The sequence below is a fragment of the Staurois parvus genome, unplaced genomic scaffold, assembly GCF_062004578.1.
Source record: "Staurois parvus isolate SC_StPar_1 unplaced genomic scaffold, SC_StPar_1.0 ptg001196l, whole genome shotgun sequence".
NCBI classification, from domain to species: Eukaryota; Metazoa; Chordata; class Amphibia; order Anura; family Ranidae; genus Staurois; species Staurois parvus.
In genome coordinates, this window is record NW_028318992.1 from 672,201 (window position 1) to 697,698 (window position 25,498).

The 25,498-nt window shown below is 46.3% G+C and overlaps 2 protein-coding genes across 5 annotated transcripts in view; one reads left to right on the plus strand and one right to left on the minus strand.

The window, feature by feature from the left end:
* LOC149438297 (uncharacterized) overlaps positions 1-7,731 on the minus strand; it is a 77,313-nt gene extending 69,582 nt beyond the window's left edge. For 2 of the 3 annotated variants that reach the window (XM_089660012.1, XM_089660011.1), the window contains exon 1: positions 5,328-7,731. In XM_089660012.1, the coding sequence (XP_089516138.1) occupies positions 5,554-7,716 (2,163 nt within the window). In that variant the 5' untranslated portion in view covers positions 7,717-7,731 and the 3' untranslated portion in view covers positions 5,328-5,553. Of the gene's footprint in view, positions 1-5,149; positions 5,236-5,327 lie in introns of those variants that run through there. The other variant, XM_089660013.1, reaches the window with a different exon arrangement.
* The window catches only part of UNC93A (unc-93 homolog A), a 729,857-nt gene that overhangs the window by 130,816 nt on the left and 573,543 nt on the right, over positions 1-25,498 (plus strand). The window lies entirely within an intron of this gene.

Here is a 25,498-nt window from a genome sequence, read left to right on the forward strand (position 1 = left end):
ACCATTCTTCCACAAGTGCATTTGTGAGGTCAGAAACTGATGTTGGATAAGAAGGCCTGGCTTGCAGTCTCCACTCTAATTCATCCCAAAGGTGTTCAATCAGGTTGAGATCAGGACTCTGTGCAGGCCAGTCAAGTTCTTGCACTCACATGTTTCTCAAACTCGCTCATCCATGTCTTTATGGACCTTGCTTTGTGCACTGGTGCGCAGTCATGTTGGAACAGGAAGCGGCCATCGCCAAACTGTTCTCACAAAGTTGGGAGCATGAAAGTGTCCAAAATGTCTTGGTATGCTAACGCCTTAAGAGTTCCCTTCACTGGGGCTAGGGGGCCAAGCCCAACCTCTGAAAAACAACCCCACACCATAATCCCCCCTCCATCAAACTTTACACTTGACACAAAGCAGTCAGGCAACCACCTTGCAACCACCAAACCCAGACACATCCATTGGATTGCCAGACAGAGAAGTGTGATTTGTCACTCCAGAGAACACATCTCCACTGCTCTAGAGTCCAGTGGTGGCATGCTTTACACCACTGCATCCGACGCTTTGCATTGCACTTGGCGATGTAAGCCTTAGATGCAGCTGCTTGGCCATGGAAACCCATTCCATGTAGCTCTCTACGCACTGTTGTGCTAATCTGAAGGCCACGAAGTTTGGAGGTCTTTAGCTATTGACTCTGCAGACAGTTGGCTATTAACTATGCAGAAAGGGCACTTCTGTGCACTGTACGCTTTAGCATGTGCTGACCCCGCTCTGTCATTTTACATAGCCTACCACTTTGTGACTGAGTTACTGTTTTTCCCAGTTGCTTCCACTTTGTTATAATACCACCAACAGTTAACTGTGCAATATTTAGTAGCAAGGAAATTTCATGGATAAACTTATTGCACAGGTGGCAACCTATCAAGTTACCACACTTTGAATTATTTTGAATTACTTTGAATTACTTTGAATATTGAGCTCCTGAGGGCAACCCATTCTTTCACAAATGTGAAAGCACCTAGGCATGCAGACTGCTTCTAAAAAGAAGTAATCTGCATGCCTGGGTGCTTGATTTTATACAGCTGTGGCCATGGAGGTGATTGGACCACCTGAATCCAATAATTTGGAAGGGTGTCCCAATACTTTTGGCAATATAGTGTAGTTGCTGCTAGAATCTTGTTGCGGTCTCAGTAGCTGAGAAGCCAAAGCAGGAAGGGCCACGGAGGTGCATTAGGAACAGGCATCATTGAGGGGACTATGTGAGCCTGTTCCACCATGAATGTCAGTGGGAAGTAAAGGAACTTCTCAGCGAATTCCAAAGGCCAGGAGCCCTCTGCTTTTTTCTGGCAAACCAAGTATGCAGATGTTGTTGCACCGGAGGCGGTTCTCAGTATCAATTGCCTTCTCCTGAAGGACTTTCACCTGCATCTGCTGTGCATGTAATTCCCTGAAGTCAAAGCAAGTAGTGCCTTCCAACCATGTGGTCCTCCTTCAGACATACTTCAGACATGCTTCAGACTGATGTCCCTGGCTAGATAGTCAATATTAGATAGTCTTTGCATGTCCAGAAGGCCTCCAGGTTGTCTGCCGCAATGGGGCTGGCTGCCTCCCCTGCTCCTGGAGACATTTGAGAGCTGTCAGACATGGACAAGGCTGCAGGCAGTGTTTCCAAGAAGGCCACCATAGAGAGAAGGGCAGGGAGCACTCGCAGGAGTACAAAAGGAATGTGTCCAGCTTGGAGACATCTGAGGAGCCCATGGGGTGCTGTGTGTTAGTTTCAAACCCATTGTGCTGACTGAGGAGCAAGAAGCTGGGAGAGAAAAGCCAGGAATGTAGTAAAGGATGAATGCAGGATAGGAGCTCAGGTGCCATCTGTGCACTCTCTTTCACATTATTATTATCATACAGGATTTATATTGCGCCAACAGTTTACTCAGCGCTTTACAATATAAAGGGAGACAATACAGAAACAATACAGTTCAATACGAGAGGGTTAGGAGGGCCCTGCTCCTTGGTGCTTACAATGTAAGAGGGAGGGGCTGGTGGTACAAAAGGTAATAACTGTGGGGGATAAACTGATAGGAGGAATAGAATATTCTGTTATTAGCTGAAGGCAGGATAGGCTTCCCTGAAGAGATTTTCAGAGATCACCTAAAAGTAGGCAGAGTAGGTGATAGTCTAATAGATTGTAGTAGAGTGTTCCAGAGGATGGGAAAGGCTCTGGAGAAGTCCTGGAGATGAGCATGAGAGGAGGAGACAAGGGAGCTGGAGAGCAGGAGGTCGTGGGAGGAGCAGAGCGGACGGTTTGGGTGATATTTGGAGACAAGATTGGTGATATAATTTGGAGCACAGTTATAAATGGCTTTATATGTTATTGTTAATGGTTTGAATTTTATTCATTGGACAATGGGAGGCCAGTGGATGGATTGGCAGAGAGGGATGGCAGATATGGAATGGTTAGTAAGGTGGATGAGTCTGGCAGCAGCATTCATGATAGACTGAAGAGGAAATAGCCTGCGATTATGTAGGCTGATGAGGAGGGAGTTACAATAGTCAAGGCTACAGAGAGAATAAGTTGCTTAGTGGTTTCAAAGGTTAAGAAGAGGCATATCATGGAGATGTTGCAGAGGTGAAGTCTACAAGATTTTGACAGTGATTGGATTTGGAGCTGAAAGGACAGATGGGAGTCCAGGATTATACCTATTACCCTGGCATGAGGGGAGGGACTGATGGTTGTATTATTGATCTTGATGGAGAAGTCAGGGGAGGGGGCACATGCTGGAGGGAATAGTATGAGCTCTTGTTTGGAAAGATTTAGTTTGAGGAAGTGGAGTGACCTCTATGCTGATATGTCACTTAGTAGGTTAGTAATGCAAGAGGAGACTGAAGGGGTGAGGTGAGGAGACCCAAAGACTGTATATTTTATTAGTTCTTTACTCTTGTACTTCTGTATAAATGCAAAAAGTGGAGGATTACAATTATATACAGTGTATGTGAATAACATTGCCAGCATACTGAATAGCAGTTGCGGGAATTAAAGATTTAACCTTTCTAGATTTACGCAGTGAAGGAGAGCTGTGCATTAATGCCTCCTGAGGAGGTCTGGCTTTGGATAAAGAGGCATGGTTACTGTATGTCACTTATGATCTTTCTGGGGAGTGGAGTGCACGCCGGCTCAGAGCGGAGCGGCAGCACTCTTAGACATACAAGCAATCTGTATAGTGCCCTAGAGATAGCGGCACGTGAATAAATGAGTGAGTTTATATAATGCTGTTTTTAGTTCAATTTGAGTTTATTGCATTTTTCAGAAACACAAAATACAAAGAAATACAGGTGAATTAAGCAAGTAACAAAGAAGGATGGGAGAATAAGGACAACAATCTGAGTAACATTTAGCTGTAGCTAAGTTATGATACATACAGAATATTATTGACATGAATAGACAAAATTGAGTGAAGGTGTAAAACACCATAACTAGTGCACAAGAGATAGGCTAGTCAAGACCCCTTACACCACCATCTCATTCTCTCACATACCCCCATTATAACCAATCATTAAAGAAAACATAACACCGATTGGAGTAAAATGGCCAACACACAAAACATTCCTTAAAACAGAAACATATAAGACAAGTTGTTGGTCTTCGAAGGCACCAAACATGAACCAATATCCACCTGCGGAACCAATACTATAATTAGGCCTCCAGCCCCAATGCACCGGCTCGGAGAGAAAACATACCATCCACAGTGTAGAACCACCACCTTCTAGTTATACCTCAGTTAACTGGAATACCCCCGGGCACACCATAACGCCGATGGGTCCGAAACCATTATCTTTTACTTCAAAATAAGTGCTGCCTCCAAAGACCAACAACCGCCTCAGCACGCTGGGTAAGCCCTTACCCATGCGTGCCCCACCACACCCGAACGGCCCACTGTACACCATCTTGCAGACCCAGGGACCACAAATCCATCCCCACTTTGTTCAGGTGAAAGAAGAACCAAAGACATTCAACTCACCCCCCAATAGATCCCACAGAGCTGAACAGAAAGAGAAAGAAGAACCAAAGACATTCAACTTACCATGCTGCCCAGGAGAGGTCCCATCAGCCATAGGTTTGGACTCCACCGAAGCCGAGCGGCCGGCTGCCACACTGCATCGGATCCAGACAGCTCGACCTCGGAACGGTCCTCTTCTCCACGCCGGTCGGATGGCCTCCCGGTCCCAGGAGCCATGGGTCCCACTGGTCTGTGCTGCTCCCGGCACCAGACCCACCCACTGCAGTCCCGGATCGCTGTCCAGCCGAGCGCCCAGCTATTCTCTGCCCAGTGCTGCTCCTCTTGCCAGTCTTCTATGCTGAGGCTCCTGACCCCCCTGAGGGACCGCCGGCCGCAGGAAAGGACAGCCCTGTGGCCGCAGCTGAACATCTCCCACGACGGGCCCCCTCCTGGTCTGGCGCCCCATCAGGGGAAGAGCCGTTACCACGGCGACCACTCTGCCGAGCGGGCGGGGGGGAGGAACTGCCTCCACGTGGTCCCCTGCCCGCTGAGCTCCGCAGCCAGCAGAGGCAGGGAAGCGCCCTGCCCGCGGGGCCGGAGGGTCCCGAACGGGGCTCCTAGGAAGGCGCTGAGCTCTGGGGGAGGAGCCCGCACTAAACCGCTCCAGAGGCCGAGACCTCCGAGCGCGTGGGCCCTCCCGCCCTGTAGCTGGCCAGCTAAGACCAGTCCTAGGTTGCTAATATGGTTCACATATATGTGTATACCAAACCTGCCAATAACCTCAGTACAGTGTATATGTGCATATGTTAAAGCCAAAAGCAGAATCATTGCTGTGATTTATGTCTTTGAATGTTATATGACATTTATATATTCACTGTGTTAGCAGAAGCAGAAAAGGAAAATATGCCTTTAAGAGTTAGTATAGAGCTGAGCCAATCACAGACAGCCTCACACTGTACAGAGCCTTAACCAATCCCAGCCAGTTTCACATTTATGCCTGTGTAAAACTCCCTGCTAGATTGTTCACCAGACAGAAGAGGAAACAGACAAAGTTCCAGTCAGAGAAGCTTTATGGAAACTGTCCTGCCTTCTCTGCAGTTATGAAAGGGTTACAGAGGATTACAGGCAGTATAACCTTTGATGTCCACACAGTAAAGAGTCGATGATTGATAACCGATGATCTTTTACTGATAACATGTGACATAATGAGAATGAATGAATGTGCGGATGAATGTGAATAAATGCGGTAAAACTGAAATACAAACAGAATAAACAAACATAAGTACATATCTAACTTCCTAGCTATGTGCATAACATTCCACAGTACATAGGAAGGGTACTTACAGACTTTGGGGGTCTAATCAAGCCCATATATGAAGAGGGAACAGCATCCCACATGTACTTGCATTGTAGAATTTCTTCAGTCTGAAGAGATGAGGTCACTTTCTCCCAAGTTAGCAAACAGGAAGTCTCAGGCCTTAAGGGGACAGACACTGCTGAATGCTAAAGAATGCCTTGTGTAATACAAGGCAGCACACTCCCCACCTGGCATAATAATGATATGCCACTATTAAACTCCTGGAAGGAGTAAAACGACTTCCGTGATGGGTCTAAGGTACACCTTAGGGGTGCCCTGTTTTACTACTCTGACCTCTACTTTCCTGACTCTGCTATCACTACTAGCATCAGTCCCCACAATGAGTCCAATTGGCCACTCGTTCCTGTGGGCCTGAGAGTCTTTTAGTAGAACAACATCTCCAACTTGTAAGTTGGGCTTGTCGGCTTGCCATTTGTTGCGTGGTTGGAGGGTCGTCAGGTACTCCTGCCTCCATCTCTTCCAGAAGATATCGGCAAGGCTTTGAACTTGTTTCCATTGCTTGGTGTACAAGTCTTTAAGATCAAAGTCCCCGTTGGGAGCTGTCACCATCTCCATCTTCTGGGTCAGCAACGTTGCTGGTGTCAAGACGGTTGGCATCTCTGGGTCAGTAGACACTGGGACCAAAGGTCTGGCGTTCATGATAGCCATGACTTCAGCCATCAGCGTGGTTAGGACTTCGTGTGTGAGACGAGTAGATCCAATCTTTAGAAGCATTGCATCTAGAATTCGGCGAGCTACTCCAATCATCCTCTCCCAAGCTCCTCCCATATGTGAGGCATGAGGAGGATTGAAGATCCAAGTGCATCTTTGGTTTTGAAGATAGTTACTTGTCTCTGAGTCTGTTGCAACGATCTTCAATTCCTTGCAGGCTCCAATAAAGTTTGTGCCACAATCAGAACGAATCTGTTTTGCTGGTCCTCGAATGGAGAAAAATCTTCTCAAGGCATTGATGAAGCTTGAGGTAGATAGAGACTCAATTACCTCAATGTGAACTGCTCTGGTACTCATACACGAGAAAAGAACAGCCCAGCGTTTGCTCTCTGCACTGCCTCCTCTGGTCTTGCGAGAAGAAATGTTCCAAGGACCAAAAACGTCTAGGCCTACATTTGTGAATGGAGGACCTGAAGCCAGCCTGTCTGGAGGTAAGTCTGACATCTTCTGGACTTCAAGTTTTCCTCTGATTTTCTTGCAAGTTACACATTTGTTAATCACACTGGAGACTAGTCTTTTACCTCCTAGGATCCACAATCCAGCTGAGCGGACTGCTCCTTCTGTGAGGTGGCGACCTTGAAGTGCAACTTGCTCGTGGTGATGTCTTGTCAGAAGAACGGCAACGTGATGATTCTTGAGTATGACAAAGGGATGTTTTTCTAGAATAGTCATATCAGCTGCGGGTAGACGACCTCCAAGTCTCATCACTCCATCTTCATCAAGGACAGGGTTCAACTTTCTGAGCGGGCTGTGTTTAGAAAGTTCTTCTTTCTTGAGAAGACATTGAATTTCTTCCTTAAAGGCTTCCTGCTGAACACATCTGATAATGGTGACATTGGCTTGTTCAAGATAGTCATTGTTACCCTGGTCAACACTGGCTGCTTTGCTGAAGGATCTGGCCAAGCAGATGAGTTTCCCTATGGCACGGATGAGTGACTTCCAGCTGGAAAACCTTTCGAACCTACATGAGCCAAGACCTTCTCTGGTGGTTAGAGTCTTGTAAACTGCAACTAGAGGTCTTACCTCTTTGTCTTGGTCTGGTTCTACAAGCTGAAAAGTTCCTTTCTGATCAGTCTCTTCAGTTTCTGGTCCAGTCAAGAAGGATGGACCTGTGAACCAGTTAGTCTGTTTGAGGACAGCAGCTGGTACCAGTCTAGTCCCATGATCAGCAGGGTTCTTGTCTGTACTGATGTGATGCCACTGTTCTGGACTTGTACACTTTCTGATACGTGTTACTCTGTTTGACACGTATGTGTAGAATCTTCTTGAAGCGTTGTGGATATAACCTAAAACAATCTTGCTGTCTGTGTAGAAGTTCACTGCATGGATCTCGATGTCCAGTTCCGCAATGAGCAAGTCTGCTATCTCCACAGCTAGGACAGCAGCACAAAGTTCTAAGCGTGGGACCGTGTGAGCAGGTCTTGGAGCCAGTTTGGACTTTCCCAAGATGAATCCTGCATGGCTTTGTCCCTGAGTGTCTATAACTCTAAGGTAGGCTACAGCTGCTATAGCCACAGTGGATGCATCTGAAAACACGTGTATCTCTCTTCGTTTTGTAACAGACAAAGAAACAGAGACGTATGGTCTTTGGATGCTAAATCGCTCAAGCTCCAGCAAAGAGTCTTTCCACAACTTCCACTGCATTTCTTTCTTTTCAGGTAGAGGTGGTGATGGGTGCTACGAACCCCAAGGGATCGTAAAGACTGTTGACCGTAGACAAGACACCTCGCTTTGTGAAAGGCTTCTCTTCCCTGGATACTCGGAAGGTGAAGCTGTCAGTTTTCAAGTCCCAACTAAGCCCTAAGCTTCTTTGAAGGGGTGGTGAATCTGTACCTAGATCTAGGTCTTTGAGGTCTTTTGCACGGTCTTCTGCTGGGAATGCTTCCATTACTTTGCTGTTGTTGGAAGCCACTTTGTGCAGTCTTATGTTAGATTCTGCTAGCAAGTCTCTAGTGTTTTTTAAAATGTTAATGGCTTCTCCACTACTGGAGAAGGAAGCAAGTCCATCATCTACATAAAAGTTTTTCATAACAAATTGTTTGGCTTCAGGGTTGTGTCTGTCACCTTGCTGCGCTGCTCGTCTCAAGTTGTAGATAGCGACAGCTGGTGAGGGACTGTTCCCAAACACATGTACTTTCATCCTATACTCTATGATACCTTTGTTGAGGTCGTTGTCTTCATACCATAGGAACCTCAGGTAGTCTCTGTGGTCTTCACGGACAAGGAAACAGTAGAACATCTGCTGTACATCTGCTGTTACTGCAACAATTTCTCTTCGGAATCTGATAAGGACTCCAAGAAGTGTGTTGTTCAGGTCTGGTCCGCTGAGAAGTACATCATTAAGGGAAATACCTTCATGCTTTGCACTGGAATCAAATACTACACGTATCTGACCTGGTTTTTGAGGATGGTACACTCCGAATATTGGCAAGTACCAGCGTTCTTGTTTTTCATGCAGTGCTGGTGCTTTTTCAGCTTGATCTTTGTCAAAGATTTTCCGCATGAATTCTTGGAAGTGTTCTTTCATGTCTGGCTTTCTTTCAAGAGTGCGCTGCAATAGCGCAAGGCGTTTCTCTGCTTGCACTCTGTTGTTGGGAAGACGATGCCGTGGTGTACGGAATGGTAGTGGGGCTACCCAACTGCCTGCTTTGTCTTTGAAGACTTCTCTGTCCATGATCTCAAGGAAGAGGTTATCTTCAACAGATGGTGCTAGTTTGTCATCATCTTGAGTTCTCTCAAACACTTTGTGGCCTAGCTGATCTGAATCTTCAGCTGAGGCTGTATCTTCCAGGAACCTCTGGATGTTCTGGGGATGTGTTGGGTTAGATAGTTTCTCTTTAATCTGCATGCTGTTGTTACATGGGCAAAGACATGACGTGCGACCGTTCCGCAGCAGATTTGTTCTGTAGACATTCACCTTTGCGGGTTTGTGAAGTCCGTCCAGACATACATTTCCAACGATAACCCATCCAAGATCAAGACGTTGAGCAAATGGTGCATTGTGCGGCCCATTGTATTGTTCTCTGACCTTGTGCACTCTCAGTATGTCTCTTCCTAGTAGAAGGACGATTGCAGCATCTGGGTTGAGTGCTGGGATCTTGTCTGCTATTCGCATGAGATGAGGGTAGTGACGTGCCACTTCAGGTGTGGGAATCTCTGACCTGTCATCTGGTATCATGTCACATTCTATGAGGGTAGGAAGAGTCAGCTGCGTCTTTCCATCTAATGACTCGATGGTGTAGTTGTTTGCTCTTCTCCCTGATGTCTCTATAACTCCAGAACATGTCTTCAAGGTGTATGGAGTTGAACTTCCTTTGTCACCAAAGAGGTCGAAGAACTCTGTCTTTGCTAGAGACCTGTTGCTATGTTCGTCTAGGACTGTATACATCTTCACTGCCTTTTCTCTGAGACCGTTGGGATACACTTTGACTAAGCATATCTTGGAGCATGATCTAGAGAGTCCTGGTTCTGTACAGATCTCAGTACACTTTGAAGTTATCGCTGGTATTGCACTTTCTTTTTGCTCCCCACCATGATCTTCTTGAGTTGCTGGAACTTCTGATCTCCATGGTGGTGGTCCTGGGTGCAGTGCTGACAGATGTCGGTCATTGTTGCATTCTGTGCACCGTATTTCTCTCTTACAGTCTTTTGCAAGATGTTGCATTGAGGCGCAGCATCTGAAACAAATGTGATTGTCTTTAAGGTAAGCCTTGCGCTCCTCTAATGTCTTACTTCTGAAACTGCAACATTTTCTTAGTGGATGAGGCTTGTTGTGTATTGGGCACTGTTTGTCTGGATACTCAACTTCCTTGCTTGTGTTGTCTTCCTGATTGGCTGCAGCCTCAGGTGGGACTTCTGTCTTCCGCACAGACACTGTTGCTCTGCGTTCTTTGTAGTGTACTGGTGGCTGCTTCTCTGTCCTTGGGGAGCTTGCAACTCTCTTGTTCAGGAAGGCGAAGCTTGGGTCATTGCGTGTCTTAGCTTGGTCTACAACGAATTCAGCGAGGAAGACAAACGGTGGAAATGCAACGCGATAGTCTTTCTTGTATCTGGATGCTTGAGAGACCCACCTTTCTTGCAGGTTGAAAGGGAGCTTCTCGATTATGGGCTCTACTCCACGTGCTGTGTCTAAGTATAAGAGACCTGGCAGAGTTCCACTAGTCTTTGCTGCTTCTATCTCTAGGAGTAGGTCTCCGAGCTCTCTCAGCTTCTGATTGTCTTTGTTAGTCATTTTCGGGCAAGTTTCAATTTTCTTTAAAAGTGCTTCTTCTATTACTTCGGGTGACCCATAGCAGTCTTCCATTCTCCGCTAGACCATCGCAAGTCCTGCTGTTGCATCATGGACATGCACTGACCTGATTCTTTTGGCCTGCTCTGAGGACTCTGGTCCTAGGTATTTGGCGAGTAGGTCGAGCTTCTCTCTGTCTGTCAGCTCTAAGTTTTGGGTGCTGCTTAGGAAGGATGACCTCCAGGCCCAGTAGTTTTCAGGACGATCGTCGAACTTCAAGAGACCAGTGCTCACCATCTCACGGCGCATCAGGTATTTCGACACGTCTGTAACCTTTGCTGTGTCAGGTGCGTTTGTTCTGGGTACAAAAACGGGACTGCTGGCTGATAGTGACTGATGGGTTCGTTGAGGTATTTGACTAAGTCTATTTTGGTCAGAGGGTTGCTCTCTATTGTAGTCTAGATCTGATTTTGCACGAGGAGAGGTTATATCGCCATCTACTTGGTTACTTAGCGTGTTGGCGGTTTGGTATCTGAGCCCATGATTGGTTGACTTATCACGTGGCGGTTCAGGTTCAGTCTTGTAGTGATGCGTAACATCAAAGCTGTCTGCTCCCAACTGGGTCCTTGATGGTTTCGGTGCGTCACTAGGCTGTTTATCAGGGTATAGGATTGCTTGTGATTGCACGTACTCACGGGTGCGTTGGAATGTACTGAGAGGTGTTATCAGGGTTTCCAGTACATCGCTCTCTACAAACTGAATATCTGCAGCTCTCGCGAGAACTTCGGCTTCAGCTATGGCTGCTGCAGCTATTTTCTGTTGCTGAAGTATGTGTAAAGAGGCTTGTACTTCTGCCTTTCTCCTAAGCGTTTCTGCTTCTCTCCTTTTTATTTCAGCTTCCCCTTCGGCTTGTCTCTTCTTCTGCTCTTCATCTAGGTAGCCTTGCTCTTTCATAAGCTCTGCTTCCCGTATGGCATAGGAGGCCATGGCGCATGCGGCCTCGGCCTTGGCTTGTGCCCTGGCAGCGATAGCGCTGACTGAAGACAAGTTTGTGACACTAGAATGTCTGGAACTTGTATGCTTACTCCTGGCTGCCCCAGCACTGACTGACGATAGGTCTGTGACGTTTGAATGCCTGGAACTTGAACGCTTAGATCTGGCGGTTTCTGCTTTGGATGACGACAGATCCGATTTGTTATAAGTTCTCGGCGTGCTGCATTGTGACCTAGTTTCCAGCGTACTGTGCATATTTTCTTCCTGTTTGCATGAGATTTTAGGAAGGGTTAATTTAGTGATATCTTTCATATCTGAGTTAGTTTCACTTTGCTATGCCTAGACTGGCTGTGCTGTGGGGATTTCACACACACGTGCTGCTGCACCAACAGTTAAGAGTCTCCTCTGTGTTGTGGGGCCTGCTGTAGATTTTTCACACAATGTGCTCTGAAGTAACCGTGTAAGTCTTTTTACTGTCCTGCCTTCTCTGCAGTTATGAAAGGGTTACAGAGGATTACAGGCAGTATAACCTTTGATGTCCACACAGTAAAGAGTCGATGATTGATAACCGATGATCTTTTACTGATAACATGTGACATAATGAGAATGAATGAATGTGCGGATGAATGTGAATAAATGCGGTAAAACTGAAATACAAACAGAATAAACAAACATAAGTACATATCTAACTTCCTAGCTATGTGCATAACATTCCACAGTACATAGGAAGGGTACTTACAGACTTTGGGGGTCTAATCAAGCCCATATATGAAGAGGGAACAGCATCCCACATGTACTTGCATTGTAGAATTTCTTCAGTCTGAAGAGATGAGGTCACTTCCTCCCAAGTTAGCAAACAGGAAGTCTCAGGCCTTAAGGGGACAGACACTGCTGAATGCTAAAGAATGCCTTGTGTAATACAAGGCAGCACAGAAACAGAGAAGGCCAAATAGGTATTTAATGCACTTGTGTGTTCCTCTATTGTTTAACAGTGCAGGTAGATCTGTGTGTAAAATCTGTTGTATGTGTTTACTTGTAGTTCCAGCGAATTTATCGAATTTAACGAAATAATCTAACGAGATAAGTAATCGAATCTATCGAATCTATCGAGATAAGCTATCGAATCAACCCAATGTAATACGAATTAAACCATTGTAATACGAAAGAAATAAGTCACTGTAAGATAAAACAAGCCATTGTAAGCAGTGTTATATGAAGAAGATTGAAGTTATTAAAGAAGTTAACTAAAGTATTCGGTGTGCTCTTTAAACCTACTGCATCCATAGAGCGGCATTGGAGGAATTACAGAGTAAAAGTCAATCTAGTCAAACAAAAGAATCAGCAATTGCATAATTTTTCTAATGCCACAGCGCACAAGGCACTACAAGTGCTGCGTCTGCCACAGTGGAACTATTACCCTCAGAGGTCAAGCAACAGCACTCCTCAACTTGCACAGTAAAGAGTACACTAGAGAAACAGAGCGCCATCATCAGCGGAACAACAGTACAGGCCATAGCACGTGCGCATTAGTCAGACTGCAGCCGACTCTTAAAGTGGCAAGGGCAAGACAGTCAGAGAAACAGCGCCAAACCCTCCTGCACCCCTAGAGAGAGAAAGAGATGCATGGGGGGAGGGCCAGAGTCCAGAGCTAGAGTGCCCGCACCGCTATCCATCAAGAGACCACATGTTGCATCCAGAGAGTTCACAATACTAATCACAAGTCACTGCAGAGCATCGCAAAGTCACCACAGAGCATCGCAAGTCACCGCAGAGCATCGCAAAGTCACCGCAGAGCATCGCAAGTCACCGCAGAGCATCGCAAAGTCACCGCAGAGCATCGCAAGTCACCGCAGAGCATCGCAAAGTCACCGCAGAGCATTGCAAGTCACCGCAGAGCATCACAAAGTCACCGCAGAGCTTCACAAGTCACCGCAGAGCATCGCAAGTCACCACATCAAGAAAAGAAAAGTCTCCTTTAAGACTGACGTTTGTTTCTGCAACCTTCAGATCACGGTATCCTGCTTTTCAATTAAGGTCAGAGCTTTCCTTTGTTACTCACTTATGCACATAGGTTTCTGCAAGAGACATTTTGGTGCTCAAGAGAATTCAGACTTTTAATAAAAGAGAGACAGTTATAGTATATGACTCTGAAGTATTTAAAGTGAAAGTCATTTATTGCCTGTGTTTTGGTGCTATTACATGTAAAGTGAAAGTCATTTATTCTTACATTTGGTAGTATTGCATTTAAAGTGACAGGTCCTTATTTTTCATATTAATTGTTATAGCATTCAGAAATGGCTGAGCCTAGCTTTGCCACCCCACTGTTAGCGGATGCAATGATAGATATGGTAGACGGTGAAGAGCAAGAGAACCTGTCTGAATCTGAAAGGTGCAATGAAACGGTAGTCTCGCCCCAAACAAATATAGCTGAAACAGGTGAACTAAGATGTTCATCATGGGACAGAAAACCAACCCAAAAGGTGCTAGAAAATTTGGAGCAAGAGGCAGCACTGAAAGAAAAAAAGTTTGCCCAAATGTATGAGAGGTGGAAAGCATACATCAAAGACATTCGCAGAAAGCTAAAACAAGAAAGCATAAAGGAGAATTTGAGTGAAATGATAGAGACAGTAGAAGATTCTGAGTCAGAGCTTATGACAGCATATGTCAACTTGCGGTCGTCCTTGACACCCTCCCAGGATATTGTAAGGAACATGGATACATGTACCGCAGTCACTAGGGATTTAGTGAAGCTTATGAGAGAACTATCATCTGCAGCAAATTATGATGAAGTCAAGGCACGAAAGGGAATGAACGAGCTCTTCATGAAAGACTATGCTAGGTCCTTAGGAGGAACCACAATCTCAAGTGTGACTTCCATCACTAGCAGAAGTGCCAGCCACATTCTCACATACGTCAGCCAAAAGAAAGGAATTAGCTGAACAACTCACTGCCAAAAGAGCAGAAGTTGAGATGGAATCTACCATTGAGGCTCAGTGCCAGGAAATGGAAGCTCTGCACCATAAAATGGAAGCCGAAATGGAAGCTCAGCACCATAAAATGGAGGCTCAGCTCCATAAAATGGAAGCCGAAATGGAGGCTCAGCGCCATAAAATGGAAGCTGAAATGAAAAGTCTGGAAAGGCAGAAGGAAGTTAAGATTATAGAAGCCAGACTCAGAGTGCATGAAGAGGATACGAATCAGGGTAGTCATAGATCCAAATCAGTACTAAGTGGAGAATCCTACGTTCTTCCTTACGCCCAGGAAAATGGAAGAAAATCTCCAGCATGTAGTGAAGAAATAAGTCATAGTCCTTACATCCCTGCTCAGAGAGAAAAGAAGAGAGACTCACCTGATTCAGGACAAAGTGGAAAAAGAGAACCAGATAATTCAACTCCTATATGTCATGGCAGTGGTCACGAGGATGTTACAACTGTTGACCCGACAAAACCTCAGAGAATATTTCTCACTAGACTTCCTGTTCCGGAACCTACTGTATTCTCCGGAGACGTACTGAAGTTTATAGAGTGGAAGGCAAGTTTTGAAATGATCATTGAACATCATTGCTCCCGTCCAGTGGACAAGTTATTTTACCTCCAGCGGTATACTGGCGGAGAAGCAAAAAAGGTTCTTGAAGGTAACTTCTATAGGAAAGATGAAGAAGCCTACAAGCAAGCTTGGGAAAAATTAAATGCAAGATATGGTCATCCCTTCTTAGTACAAAGAGCTTTCAGAGAGAAGTTGATAAACTGGCCTAAAATAGGTCCTAAAGAACACTTCAAGCTCCAAGAGTATGGCGACTTCCTGCAGCATGCAGCAACGCTATCCCACATGCTCAAGGACTAGAAGTATTGAACGACTATCTAGAAAACCTCAGGATGCTAGCCAAGCTACCAGAACAAGTGGCTTCTGGATGGAATCGCTATGTGACTAAACAGTTAGATCAAGGCAAAAACTTCCCAAGTTTCAAAGAGTTCTCTGAATTTGTCAATGAGGAAGCACGAATAGCATGTAATCCATTAACAGCATCTTATGTCTTAAAACCCTTAGAAGAAAGGCCTACAAGAGAGATAAGACGCGCAAGAGCAACTAGCTTTGCAACCAACACAGCTACTAAAGGTCCAGATGTCCATGAGAGCAAGTTAAACGTCACTACTGGGATCAGTAAAGAGTCAAAACCGACAAGTCTTCAGACTACCTTCAAGTGTATGTTCTGTGAAGAGAATCACTCCATACATAAGTGCCAACAATTGAAGGAAAGGTCTCCAGACGAAAAGAAGAAGTTTGTGCTTGATAATCAGCTGTGTTTTGGATGTTTAAGAAAAGGCCATATTACTAAAGAATGCAAGAAAAAGGCCACTTGCAGCGTTTGTAAAGGACGTCATCCTACACCACTACATGAAGAATGTCCAAAGAAAGAGAAATCCTTAATGCCCAAGGACACTGAGGAAGAAAGTAAAGCGACAGTATTCTCTTGCAGAGTGAGAGAAAGAGAAATCAATGGCACGTCAATGGTTGTACCAGTGTGTATTTCAAATCCTAAAAGGAAGAACAATTAGATCTACCTCCAGCTTATACAAAATACGACATACCTCTAGATCGAGATCGCATACCTACCTGTGAAACAGTCAACAAATGGGAACACCTATCTGTCATATCTCATGAAATGTCCCTGCTGAAGGAATTTGGTGTTGGACTGTTGATAGGCTACGACTGTCCCGAGGCCTTGGTGCCACCATAGATAATCGCAGGAGGAAAGGGTGAACCCTACGCAGTCCAGACTGATCTAGGATGGGGTGTTGTTGGAGGAAAACGACAGATTGCAGATTCAGGACAGGTGACAGGATTGTGTCATAGAATATCTGTCCAAGAGTTACGAACTGTAAGTCCAGCGAAAGTACTCAAAATCCTAGAATCTGACTTTGCAGACGTAAGTTCTAATGAAAAGAGTGTATCACAAGAGGACATAAAGTTTGTACAAGCTCTAGAAGATAATATTCAGCAAAATCAACAAGGTCATCTTGAAATGCCCCTACCTTTTAGAGAACGACCTCATCTGCCAAATAACAGAGATCTTGCCCTGGCAAGATTGAAAAGCTTGAAGAAAAGGATGGGAAGAGATCCCAAACTCAAAGATGATTATTTGAAATTCATGAAAGAAATCCTCAAAGAAGGGCACGCAGAGAAAGTTGATGGTCAGCCTAAAAATGGAGAAGTGTGGTACATCCCACATCAAGGTGTCTATCACCCAAAGAAACCGGATAAGATCAGAGTAGTTTTTGATTGCTCAGCAAGGTACAATGATGTTGCTTTGAACGATCATCTACTAAAGGGACCAGATCTTACAAACACTATACCTGGAGTACTCTGTAGATTCAGAAAGTATCCCATAGCAGTCATGTGCGATGTTGAAAAGATGTTCCACCAATTTCATGTGAAGGAAGAAGATAGAGACTTCCTGAGGTTCCTATGGTGGGAAGACGGAGATACAGATACAGAGCCAGTGGAATACAGGATGAAAGTGCATTTGTTTGGAGCAGCATCATCCCCAGGTTGTGCCTATTATGGTATAAAGTATCTGGCCAATCAGAATGAAAAGGATTGTCCATCAGCAGCAAATTTTTTGAAGGAAAACTGTTATGTAGATGATGGTCTTATAAGCCTAGAATCCTCAGAATTGGCCATTCAATTGGTGAGAGAGAGCCAAGAGTTATGCGCAAAGGCAAACCTGCGTCTTCACAAATTCATCTCAAACGACAGAGAGGTACTAGAATCCATCAGTGACTCCGAACATGCATCAACAATGAAGAATGTGGATCTTAACTATGATCCTTTTCCAGTTCAGAATGTACTCGGATTGGGATGGAATGTAGAAAACGACAATTTTTTCTTTGAAATATCCATGGAAGAGAAAGTTCCAACTAGACATACCATTCTTTCCGCAGTAGCCTCAATATATGATCCGTTGGGATTCTTGGCAACAGTAATCCTCAGAGCAAAAGAAATACTGCAAGAATTATGCAGACAGAAGTTGGGATGGGACGAACCCATACCTGCAGGCTTGAGGCCAAGGTGGGAGAGTTGGATAAGAGACTTGCAAAATTTGAAAGAAATTCGGATACCCAGATGTTTTGTACCTCCTGATTTCGGAAAGTACAAGAAAATAGAACTTCATCACTTTTCAGATGCCAGTAGTCATCGTTATGGTCAGTGCTCCTACATCAGAGCAATAGGAGAAGGAAAGATACACTGTGCCCTAGTTATGGGAAAGGCCAGAGTCGCACCCAATAATATTCAGACAATACCAAGACTCGAACTAACGGCAGCCGTCGTTTCAGCCTCAGTAAGTCAGTTTCTGAGAGAAGAATTGGAATTGAAAATAGATGAAGAGCATTTTTGGACAGACTCACAAGTTGTCCTAGGTTACATAAACAATGAAGCTCAAAGATTCCACACCTTTGTCGCAAATAGAGTTAAAAAAATTCGAAAAGCAACGAATCCAGAACATTGGCACTATGTTGACACAAAGCACAACCCGGCAGATCATGCTTCAAGAGGCCGGAATGTAACAGAATTGAAGAATTCAAACTGGTTCACCGGTCCAGAGTTCCTTTGGGAAAAGGAAATCAAACCCAGTGAAGGTTATACAGAACTGTCTATGGGTGATCCAGAAGTAAAGGTAGTTCAAACATTGAGCACTGCCGCCAAATGTCAAGATGACATACTTGAACGACTAGCCAGATGTTCAAAGTGGAATACAGTCATAAACACAATAGCTCGAATTCAACGCTTAGCAAAAGGAATCAGAAAGAAAGAATCGTTGAATGTAGAGGAAAGAGTGAAAGCTGAAGAAACGGTTATAAGACTCATTCATCAAAGATTCTACAGTGAAGAATTGAAGAAACTTAGTCAAGAACCTAAGAGACTTCCAAACAACCACCCATTGTACAAGCTTAATCTTATTCTGCAGGAGGGTATACTGAAGGTGGGAGGGAGGCTGGAAAATGCGTCGCTACCTAACAAAATTAAGCATCCAGCAATTCTACCAAAAAATTCTACCTTCACAAGATTGATTATCAATCACTACCACAACAAATCCTTGCATCAAGGAAGAAGCTTTACTCAAAGCTGTTTGAGAGAAGGTGGTTACTGGATAGTGAAAGGAAGCAAAGTTATAGCGAAGTACAAGAGATACGGACTGATATTTACGTGTCTAAGCTCCAGAGCAATTCACCTGGAAATGTTGGAAGATATGTCAACCGACGTCTTTATCAATGCCTTAAGATGTTTCATAGCCATTAGAGGTACTGTCAGAGAACTTAGATCTGACCAAGGATCTAATTTTGTTGGAGCAAAGAACGACTTGAACAAGGCTCTAAAAGAGATTGATAAAGAAAAAGTAACTGAGTGATTGTTAGAGAAACAGTGTGATTTTCACATGAATGCTCCACATGCAAGCCATACAGGCGGAGTCTGGGAGAGGCAAATCAGAACTGTAAGAAACATACTAAGTTCAGTTTTGAAAAAGAACGCCGGAAGATTAGATGATGCTTCACTTAGGACACTATTCTATGAAGTAATGTCTATTGTTAACAGTCGTCCACTTACAGTCAACAACATCAACAACCCAACAAGCTTGGAACCTCTAACTCCCAACCATCTACTTCACCTTAAAGCTGATTACATACAGCCACCGCCTGGCAACCAAAGAGGATTTATACGCAAGGAAAAGATGGCGAAGAGTTCAATATCTATCAGAGCAGTTTTGCTCATCTCATACTAAGAAGTAAGTGGCAAACGCCTAGAAGAAATGTTCATATTGATGACATAGTGTTAGTAAAGGAAGACGACTTACCTAGAAGTCAATGGAAATTGGCCAAAGTCCTAGAAGCTCAAAAGGACGAAGAAGGACTAGTAAGAAGAGTATTGTTACAAATGGGAGACTCCAAACTGGACAAAAAGGGAAAACGTCTCACAACTCCACTCAAGTTGGAACGTCCAATACAAAAGTTAGTTGTACTACTTGAGAGTAACAAAGACACTTGAGAGTTGAGAAACTGATGGAAAATTCCTCAAATTCATGTTCGAATCCTATTGCTGAGAACATAGAATTATAGGTTATTTTGGTGGGAGTGTAGCTGGCCAGCTAAGACCAGTCCTAGGTTGCTAATATGGTTCACATATAAGTGTATACCAAACCTGCCAATAACCTCAGTACAGTGTATATGTGCTTATGTTAAAGCCAAAAGCAGAATCATTGCTGTAATTTATGTCTTTGAATGTTATATGACATTTATATATTCATTGTGTTAGCAGAAGCAGAAAAGGAAAATATGCCTTTACGAGTTAGTATAGAGCTGAGCCAATCACAGACAGCCTCACACTGTACAGAGCCTTAACCAATCCCAGCCAGTTTCACATTTATGCCTGTGTAAAACTCCCTGCTAGATTGCTCTAGAGACACATGCTCACCAGACAGAAGAGGAAACAGACAAAGTTCCAGTCAGAGAAGCTTTATGGAAACAGAGAAGGCCAAATAGGTATTTAATGCACTTGTGTGTTCCTCTATTGTTTAACAGTGCAGGTAGATCTGTGTGTAAAATCTGTTGTATGTGTTTACTTGTAGTTCCAGCGAAATTATCGAATTTAACGAGATAATCTAACGAGATAAGTAATCGAATCTATCGAGATAAGCTATCGAATCAACCCAATGTAATACGAATTAAACCATTGTAATACGAAAGAAATAAGTCACTGTAAGATAAACGAAACAAGCCATTGTAAACAGTGTTATATGAAGAAGATTGAAGTTATTAAAGAAGTTAACTAAAGTATTCGATGTGCTCTTTAAACCTACTGCATCCATAGAGCGGCATTGGAGGAATTACAGAGTAAAGTCAATCTAGTCAAACAAAAGAATCAACAATTGCATAATTTTTCTAATGCCACAGCGCACAAGGTACTACAAGTGCTGTGCCTGCCACATGCCCCCCCGCTGCTGCCACCGAGCCCAGGCCCCACAGAACGGCCAAGACCCGGCTCTGTAGCCAGGCAGCACCACGGGATGCAGCAGCCTCCCGCAGCTGTGACATCAGCCCCTCCACATCCATGGAGGCCATACTCAGAAATCCCTGCAAGAATGGGGGAAAGCATCAGCTCCAAGCTCCCTGAAGCTCTCTCTCCGCTGTCTGCTCCTGGACTGCAGAACGACCCTCCCCATTCACACCCACAGGTGCAGAAGACCCCACCTTCCACCCCCAGTTACCAATCAGGTACTTAGCCTTAACTAAAACACCACCTCTTACTTTCTCTCACCCTTTCCTGTCTTTGTTTAACCCCCTCTTGGCCTCGTCATGTCTGCCCTGCACTATTTTCTTTCCTTTCCTTTTTCTACGGGCATCTCTGTATTGTAAGAAATGTTGTGAGCATAGATGAATACATGGTTATTGGGCTCTATGGCTCCAGTGGAACACATAAGAATTGGGGATAATTGGAAAACATCTCAAATTATATGAAAGAAATGTTGAATGTATCAGGTGATATATTAATACTAAAGAGGGACACGTGGAGAGAAGTGGAGAAAAAGAAAACAGGTGAAAAGCGAGAGAGAAAGGAGGGATGGAGGACTCGCTCCCCCATGGCTACACCAAAGAAGGGTCGGTATCGCAGTCAACCCATAAATGGAATTCAGAGGAGTATCAATACATGGTCCTGCTTCCTGCACCAACAGGCATTCCAGATCATGTACAGATTCCAGTTAGTTGACCCATTCCCTTAGGGAGGGCACAGTATTTGACTTCCAGTGGCTTGGGATGACTGCCATGGCTGTGACCACAAAGTGTCTCAAGATATCTTTTTTCACGGGCTTAAGGGGTCTAAGTATCATGGAGAGGAGGAGTATCTCGGGAGAGGGAAGAACAGACGGTGCCATCAGTTTACAGTACTGATCAAAAATATCTGGGATGGATGGGTCAAACTGGTGAAGAATTGACAGCATCTGTACCATCTAGTTACCAGCTTGAACCTTTTTCCTGAATTTTGGTAGCTGGGGAGAGTGCATGGGTCAAAATTAAGCACTTTTGTCAGTCCAGGGGAGAGATAGTGTGTTGCATATCTACCTCACAGGTGTGGGTATATGGAGGAAGAGCAGGAGAGGATGAGCATAGAAGAATCAAGTATAATTGGGAAACTACATGGGTGTTAGGGATCCGGGTATGACCAGAAATGTGTGGGAACACAGGCGTAGTCAGGGCTGGAGAGGTGGAATGGTCAGGTAGGCCGTTAGGTACTGTACAGGGCGCGGGGTCTAAGTCCCAATCTGCTTATTCACCAGGGCCCCTGATGGTGGGGATGGACTTGGAGCAGACTGAGACCAGGTCGCGACCCCTGAGTACGTCCGGCAATGGTAAAGAGTGTCGTCAGAGGTGTGCGGGTAAAGGAGCCTGACGTGAAGAGGCTGGCAGACCCGGTAACAGGGACAGATCCGTGCGGGATGGATGGATGGAGCGTCTGGGTAGCGTCAGGCGTAGTCAAGCAGGCCAGGTCAGCAACGTGCGGGCAGCGAGGTACCGGAGGAGCAGGCAGAGAATAGTCATGGTCACAAGCCGGGTTCAGTAACTCACGGGCAGTGCGGTACAGAGGATCAGGCAGAAGGATGGTCAGGCAAGCCAAGGGTTAAACAGGAGACGGTCAGCAGAGGTCAGGATCAAAGCAGGGTCAGCAACTAGGCAGATATGCAGGAACACAGGATGCAGGTACAGGGGCTCATGGGAAACAATACACCAAGGCACTGACTGCAGATCTGGCCATTCCTTAAATACACCTACTGCAATCAGCCTCAGGTGATGGCTGATTGCAGGAGTGAGCTTCTGGTTGCTGAGAGCACCCGCTGGCCAGCCCTGGTACTGCAGCCCACACGGCAGGTGAGTCCCACCACCAGTGGTGAATCCATTCCTGACAGTACCCCCCCCTCAAGGAGCGGCCTCAGGATGCTCCAAACAGTCCCTAGTGAGCAAAATGTTCCACCGCCCAGGTCAGGTAACTGGGTGAATATCCTATTGCCGGAGTCAACCGGCTGGCTGGGTTTCCTGCTGGTAGACTTCTCTTTGTGTAGGAGAACCCAGGAAGGCAGGTTACTGGACATAGGATCTCCAGGAGCAGGCTGGGAACCAGTTATTGGCCAGTTTAGCTGGACATCAGGGGCTGGCACGTCAGGCTGGGCAGCGAGCGGAGGCACGTCAGGCTGGATAGCGGACAGAGGCACGTCAGGCTGGGCAGCAGACAGAGGCATGTCAGGCTGGGCAGCGGACAGAGGCACGTCAGGCTGGGCAGCGGGCACCGGTACATCAGGCTGGGCAGCAGGCACGAGTCGTCTGGCACGACAGCAGGCACTGAGTCACCTGGCACGACAGCGGGCACCGAGTCGTCTGGCACGACAGCGGGCACCGAGTCATCTGGCATGACAGCGGGCACCGAGTCACCAAGCTCGACAGCGGGCACCGAGTCATCTGGCAGAACAGCGGGCACCGAGTCACCTGGCAGAACATCGGGCACCGAGTCACCTGGCAGAACATCGGGCACCGAGTCACCTGGCACAACAGCGGGCACCGAGTCATCTGGCACGAAAGTGGGCACCAAGTCACCAAGCTCAACAACGGGCACCGAGTCACCTTGCAGGACAGCGGGCACCGGGTCACCAGGCACGACAGCGGGCTTCGGGTCACCAAGCTCGACAGTGGGCTCCGAGTCATCTGGCACGACAGCGGGCACCGAGTCATCTGGCACGACAGCAGGCACCGAGTCATCTGGCACGACAGCGGGCACCGAGGCACCAGGCCGGACCAAGGGCACCGAGGCACTAGGCTGGACCAGAGGCACCAGGCCGGACCATGGGCACCGAGGCACTAGGCCGGACCACGGGCACCGAGGCACCAGGCCGGACCAGGTTGTCAGGCTGGATAGGGTCATCGGGCTGGAACACGAACACCAGGTCATCAGGCTGGATCTTGCTGGATCGGGCCATCCGGCTGGATAGCGGGCACCAGATCATCAGGCTGAATAGGATCATCATGCATAAAAGTGGCCACCCGCCCAAGTCTATAACTGGCTTATGAAGCAAGGACACATAAACAGGCATCACATAGTGAATAAAGGGGAGAGAACAATGTTCTTGGACAACTTGCCAGCCAGCTTGCTAACAACCGAATTAACCTGTCTAACAGTATGGATAGGATCATCAGGCTGGGTAGGATCATCAGGCTGGATCGGGTCATCAGGTTGGATCGGGTCATCAGGCTGGATCGGGTCATCAGGCTGGATAGCGGGCACCAGATCATCAAGCTGGATAGGATCATCAGGCTGGATCGGTTCATCAGGCTGGGTAGGAACATCAGGCTGGGTAGGAACATTAGGCCGGGTAACATACACTGGGTCATCGGGCATCAGGGTATCAGGCTGAATTGTGGGCGCCGGGGCACCAGGCTGAACCACGGAAGGCTGTTTCTCAGATGGCAGGCTGACCGGTTTGGATACTGGCAGGATGGTTTTGGTTGGAAAGAATTTTCGCCTTTTCCTGGTTTTAGTTACTGGAGCACTGTAAGTAAGCGCAGGTTTGTAAATGGAAAGAGCAGCTGTAGGCAGAGAAGAGCTGGGGGATGGAACAAAGGAGGGAGCAGTTGCTACAGAGGACTTCTTTACAGATTTAAAGGCAGGATAGGTGCAGAGAGTGGGAGCAGGGTACTGACGTGGTAGATAGCAGGGTATACTGGGCTGTCACTGGGGGTGCTGTCGGGAATGCAGGAAGAGAGCTTTGAGCAGAGGAATGATGAGAAGCAGGACTGGTTTGTTGCAAGCTGACTGAGGCTGGGTGTAACAAATCTGACCATGTCTGCAGTACGGGTTGAACAAAGCTCAGCTTACACAAAGCCTGTCTGGTCAAAGACTGCACTGCGTTTATACAATCCCTTAGCACCTGTTGTGAACATGCAGAATAATGCTCCAAGAAGCAATCCACATCATCCTCTAATAACCATACCAGGGACTCTACCTGGTCTGCACTAAATGGCGGCAAAAAGTCATCCCTGCCCTCAGGGGCACCAGACGAAGCCAACTCTGCACAAACCTGAATCAATGGCTGCACCTCAGAGAACTCTGTGCCCCGATCCACTAGAAAATGAGTGATCCGTATGCATTCTAGCAGCTGATCCCTGGTATACTCCTTCAGAGTCTGATAGGCATAATCTCTGTCATCAAAGACTAGCAGAGACAAATACACAACCTCATCAGGATGCATCCTTCCCAGCAACAAGCCAAGATGGCTTCCCTGTGCAGCCACTTCTGGTCAGGAATGGCCTTGGTGTTCTGTTAGGGATCCGGGTATGACCAGAAATGTGTGGGAACACAGGCGTAGTCAGGGCTGGAGAGGTGGAATGGTCAGGCAGGCCGTTAGGTACTGTACAGGGCGCGGGGTCTAAGTCCCAATCTGCTTATTCACCAGGGCCCCTGATGGTGGGGATGGATTTGGAGCAGACTGAGACACAATTGCGACCCCTGAGTACGTCCGGCAATGGTAAAGAGCGTCGTCAGAGGTGTGCGGGGAAAGGAGCCTGACATGAAGAGGCTGGCAGACCTGGTAACAGGGACAGATACGTGCGGGATGGATGGATTGTCTGGGTAACGTCAGGCGTAGTCAGGCAGGCCAGGTCAGCAACGTGCGGGCAGCGAGGTACCGGAGGAGCAGGCAGAGAATAGTCAGGGTCACAAGCCGCGTTCAGAAACTCACGGGCAGTGCGGTACAGAGGATCAGGCAGAAGAATGGTCAGGCAAGCCAGGGGTTAAACAGGAGATGGTCAGCAGAGGTCAGGATCAAAGCAGGGTCAGCAACTAGGCAGATATGCAGGAACACAGGATGCAGGTACAGGGGCTCATGGGAAACAATACACCAAGGCACTGACTGCAGGTCTGGCCATTCCTTAAATACACCTCCTGCAATCAGCCTCAGGTGATGGCTGATTGCAGGAGTGAGCTTCTGGTTGCTGAGAGCACCCACTGGCCAGCCCTGGTACTGCAGCCCACACGGCAGGTGAGTCCCACCGCCAGTGGTGAATCCATTCCTGACAATGGGTAGGAGGTTCAGATTGAAGTAAGATGGATTCAAAAACATTCGACAAAGTTAGAATGTCAGAAACAGAAGGAAAAGAACATACATAA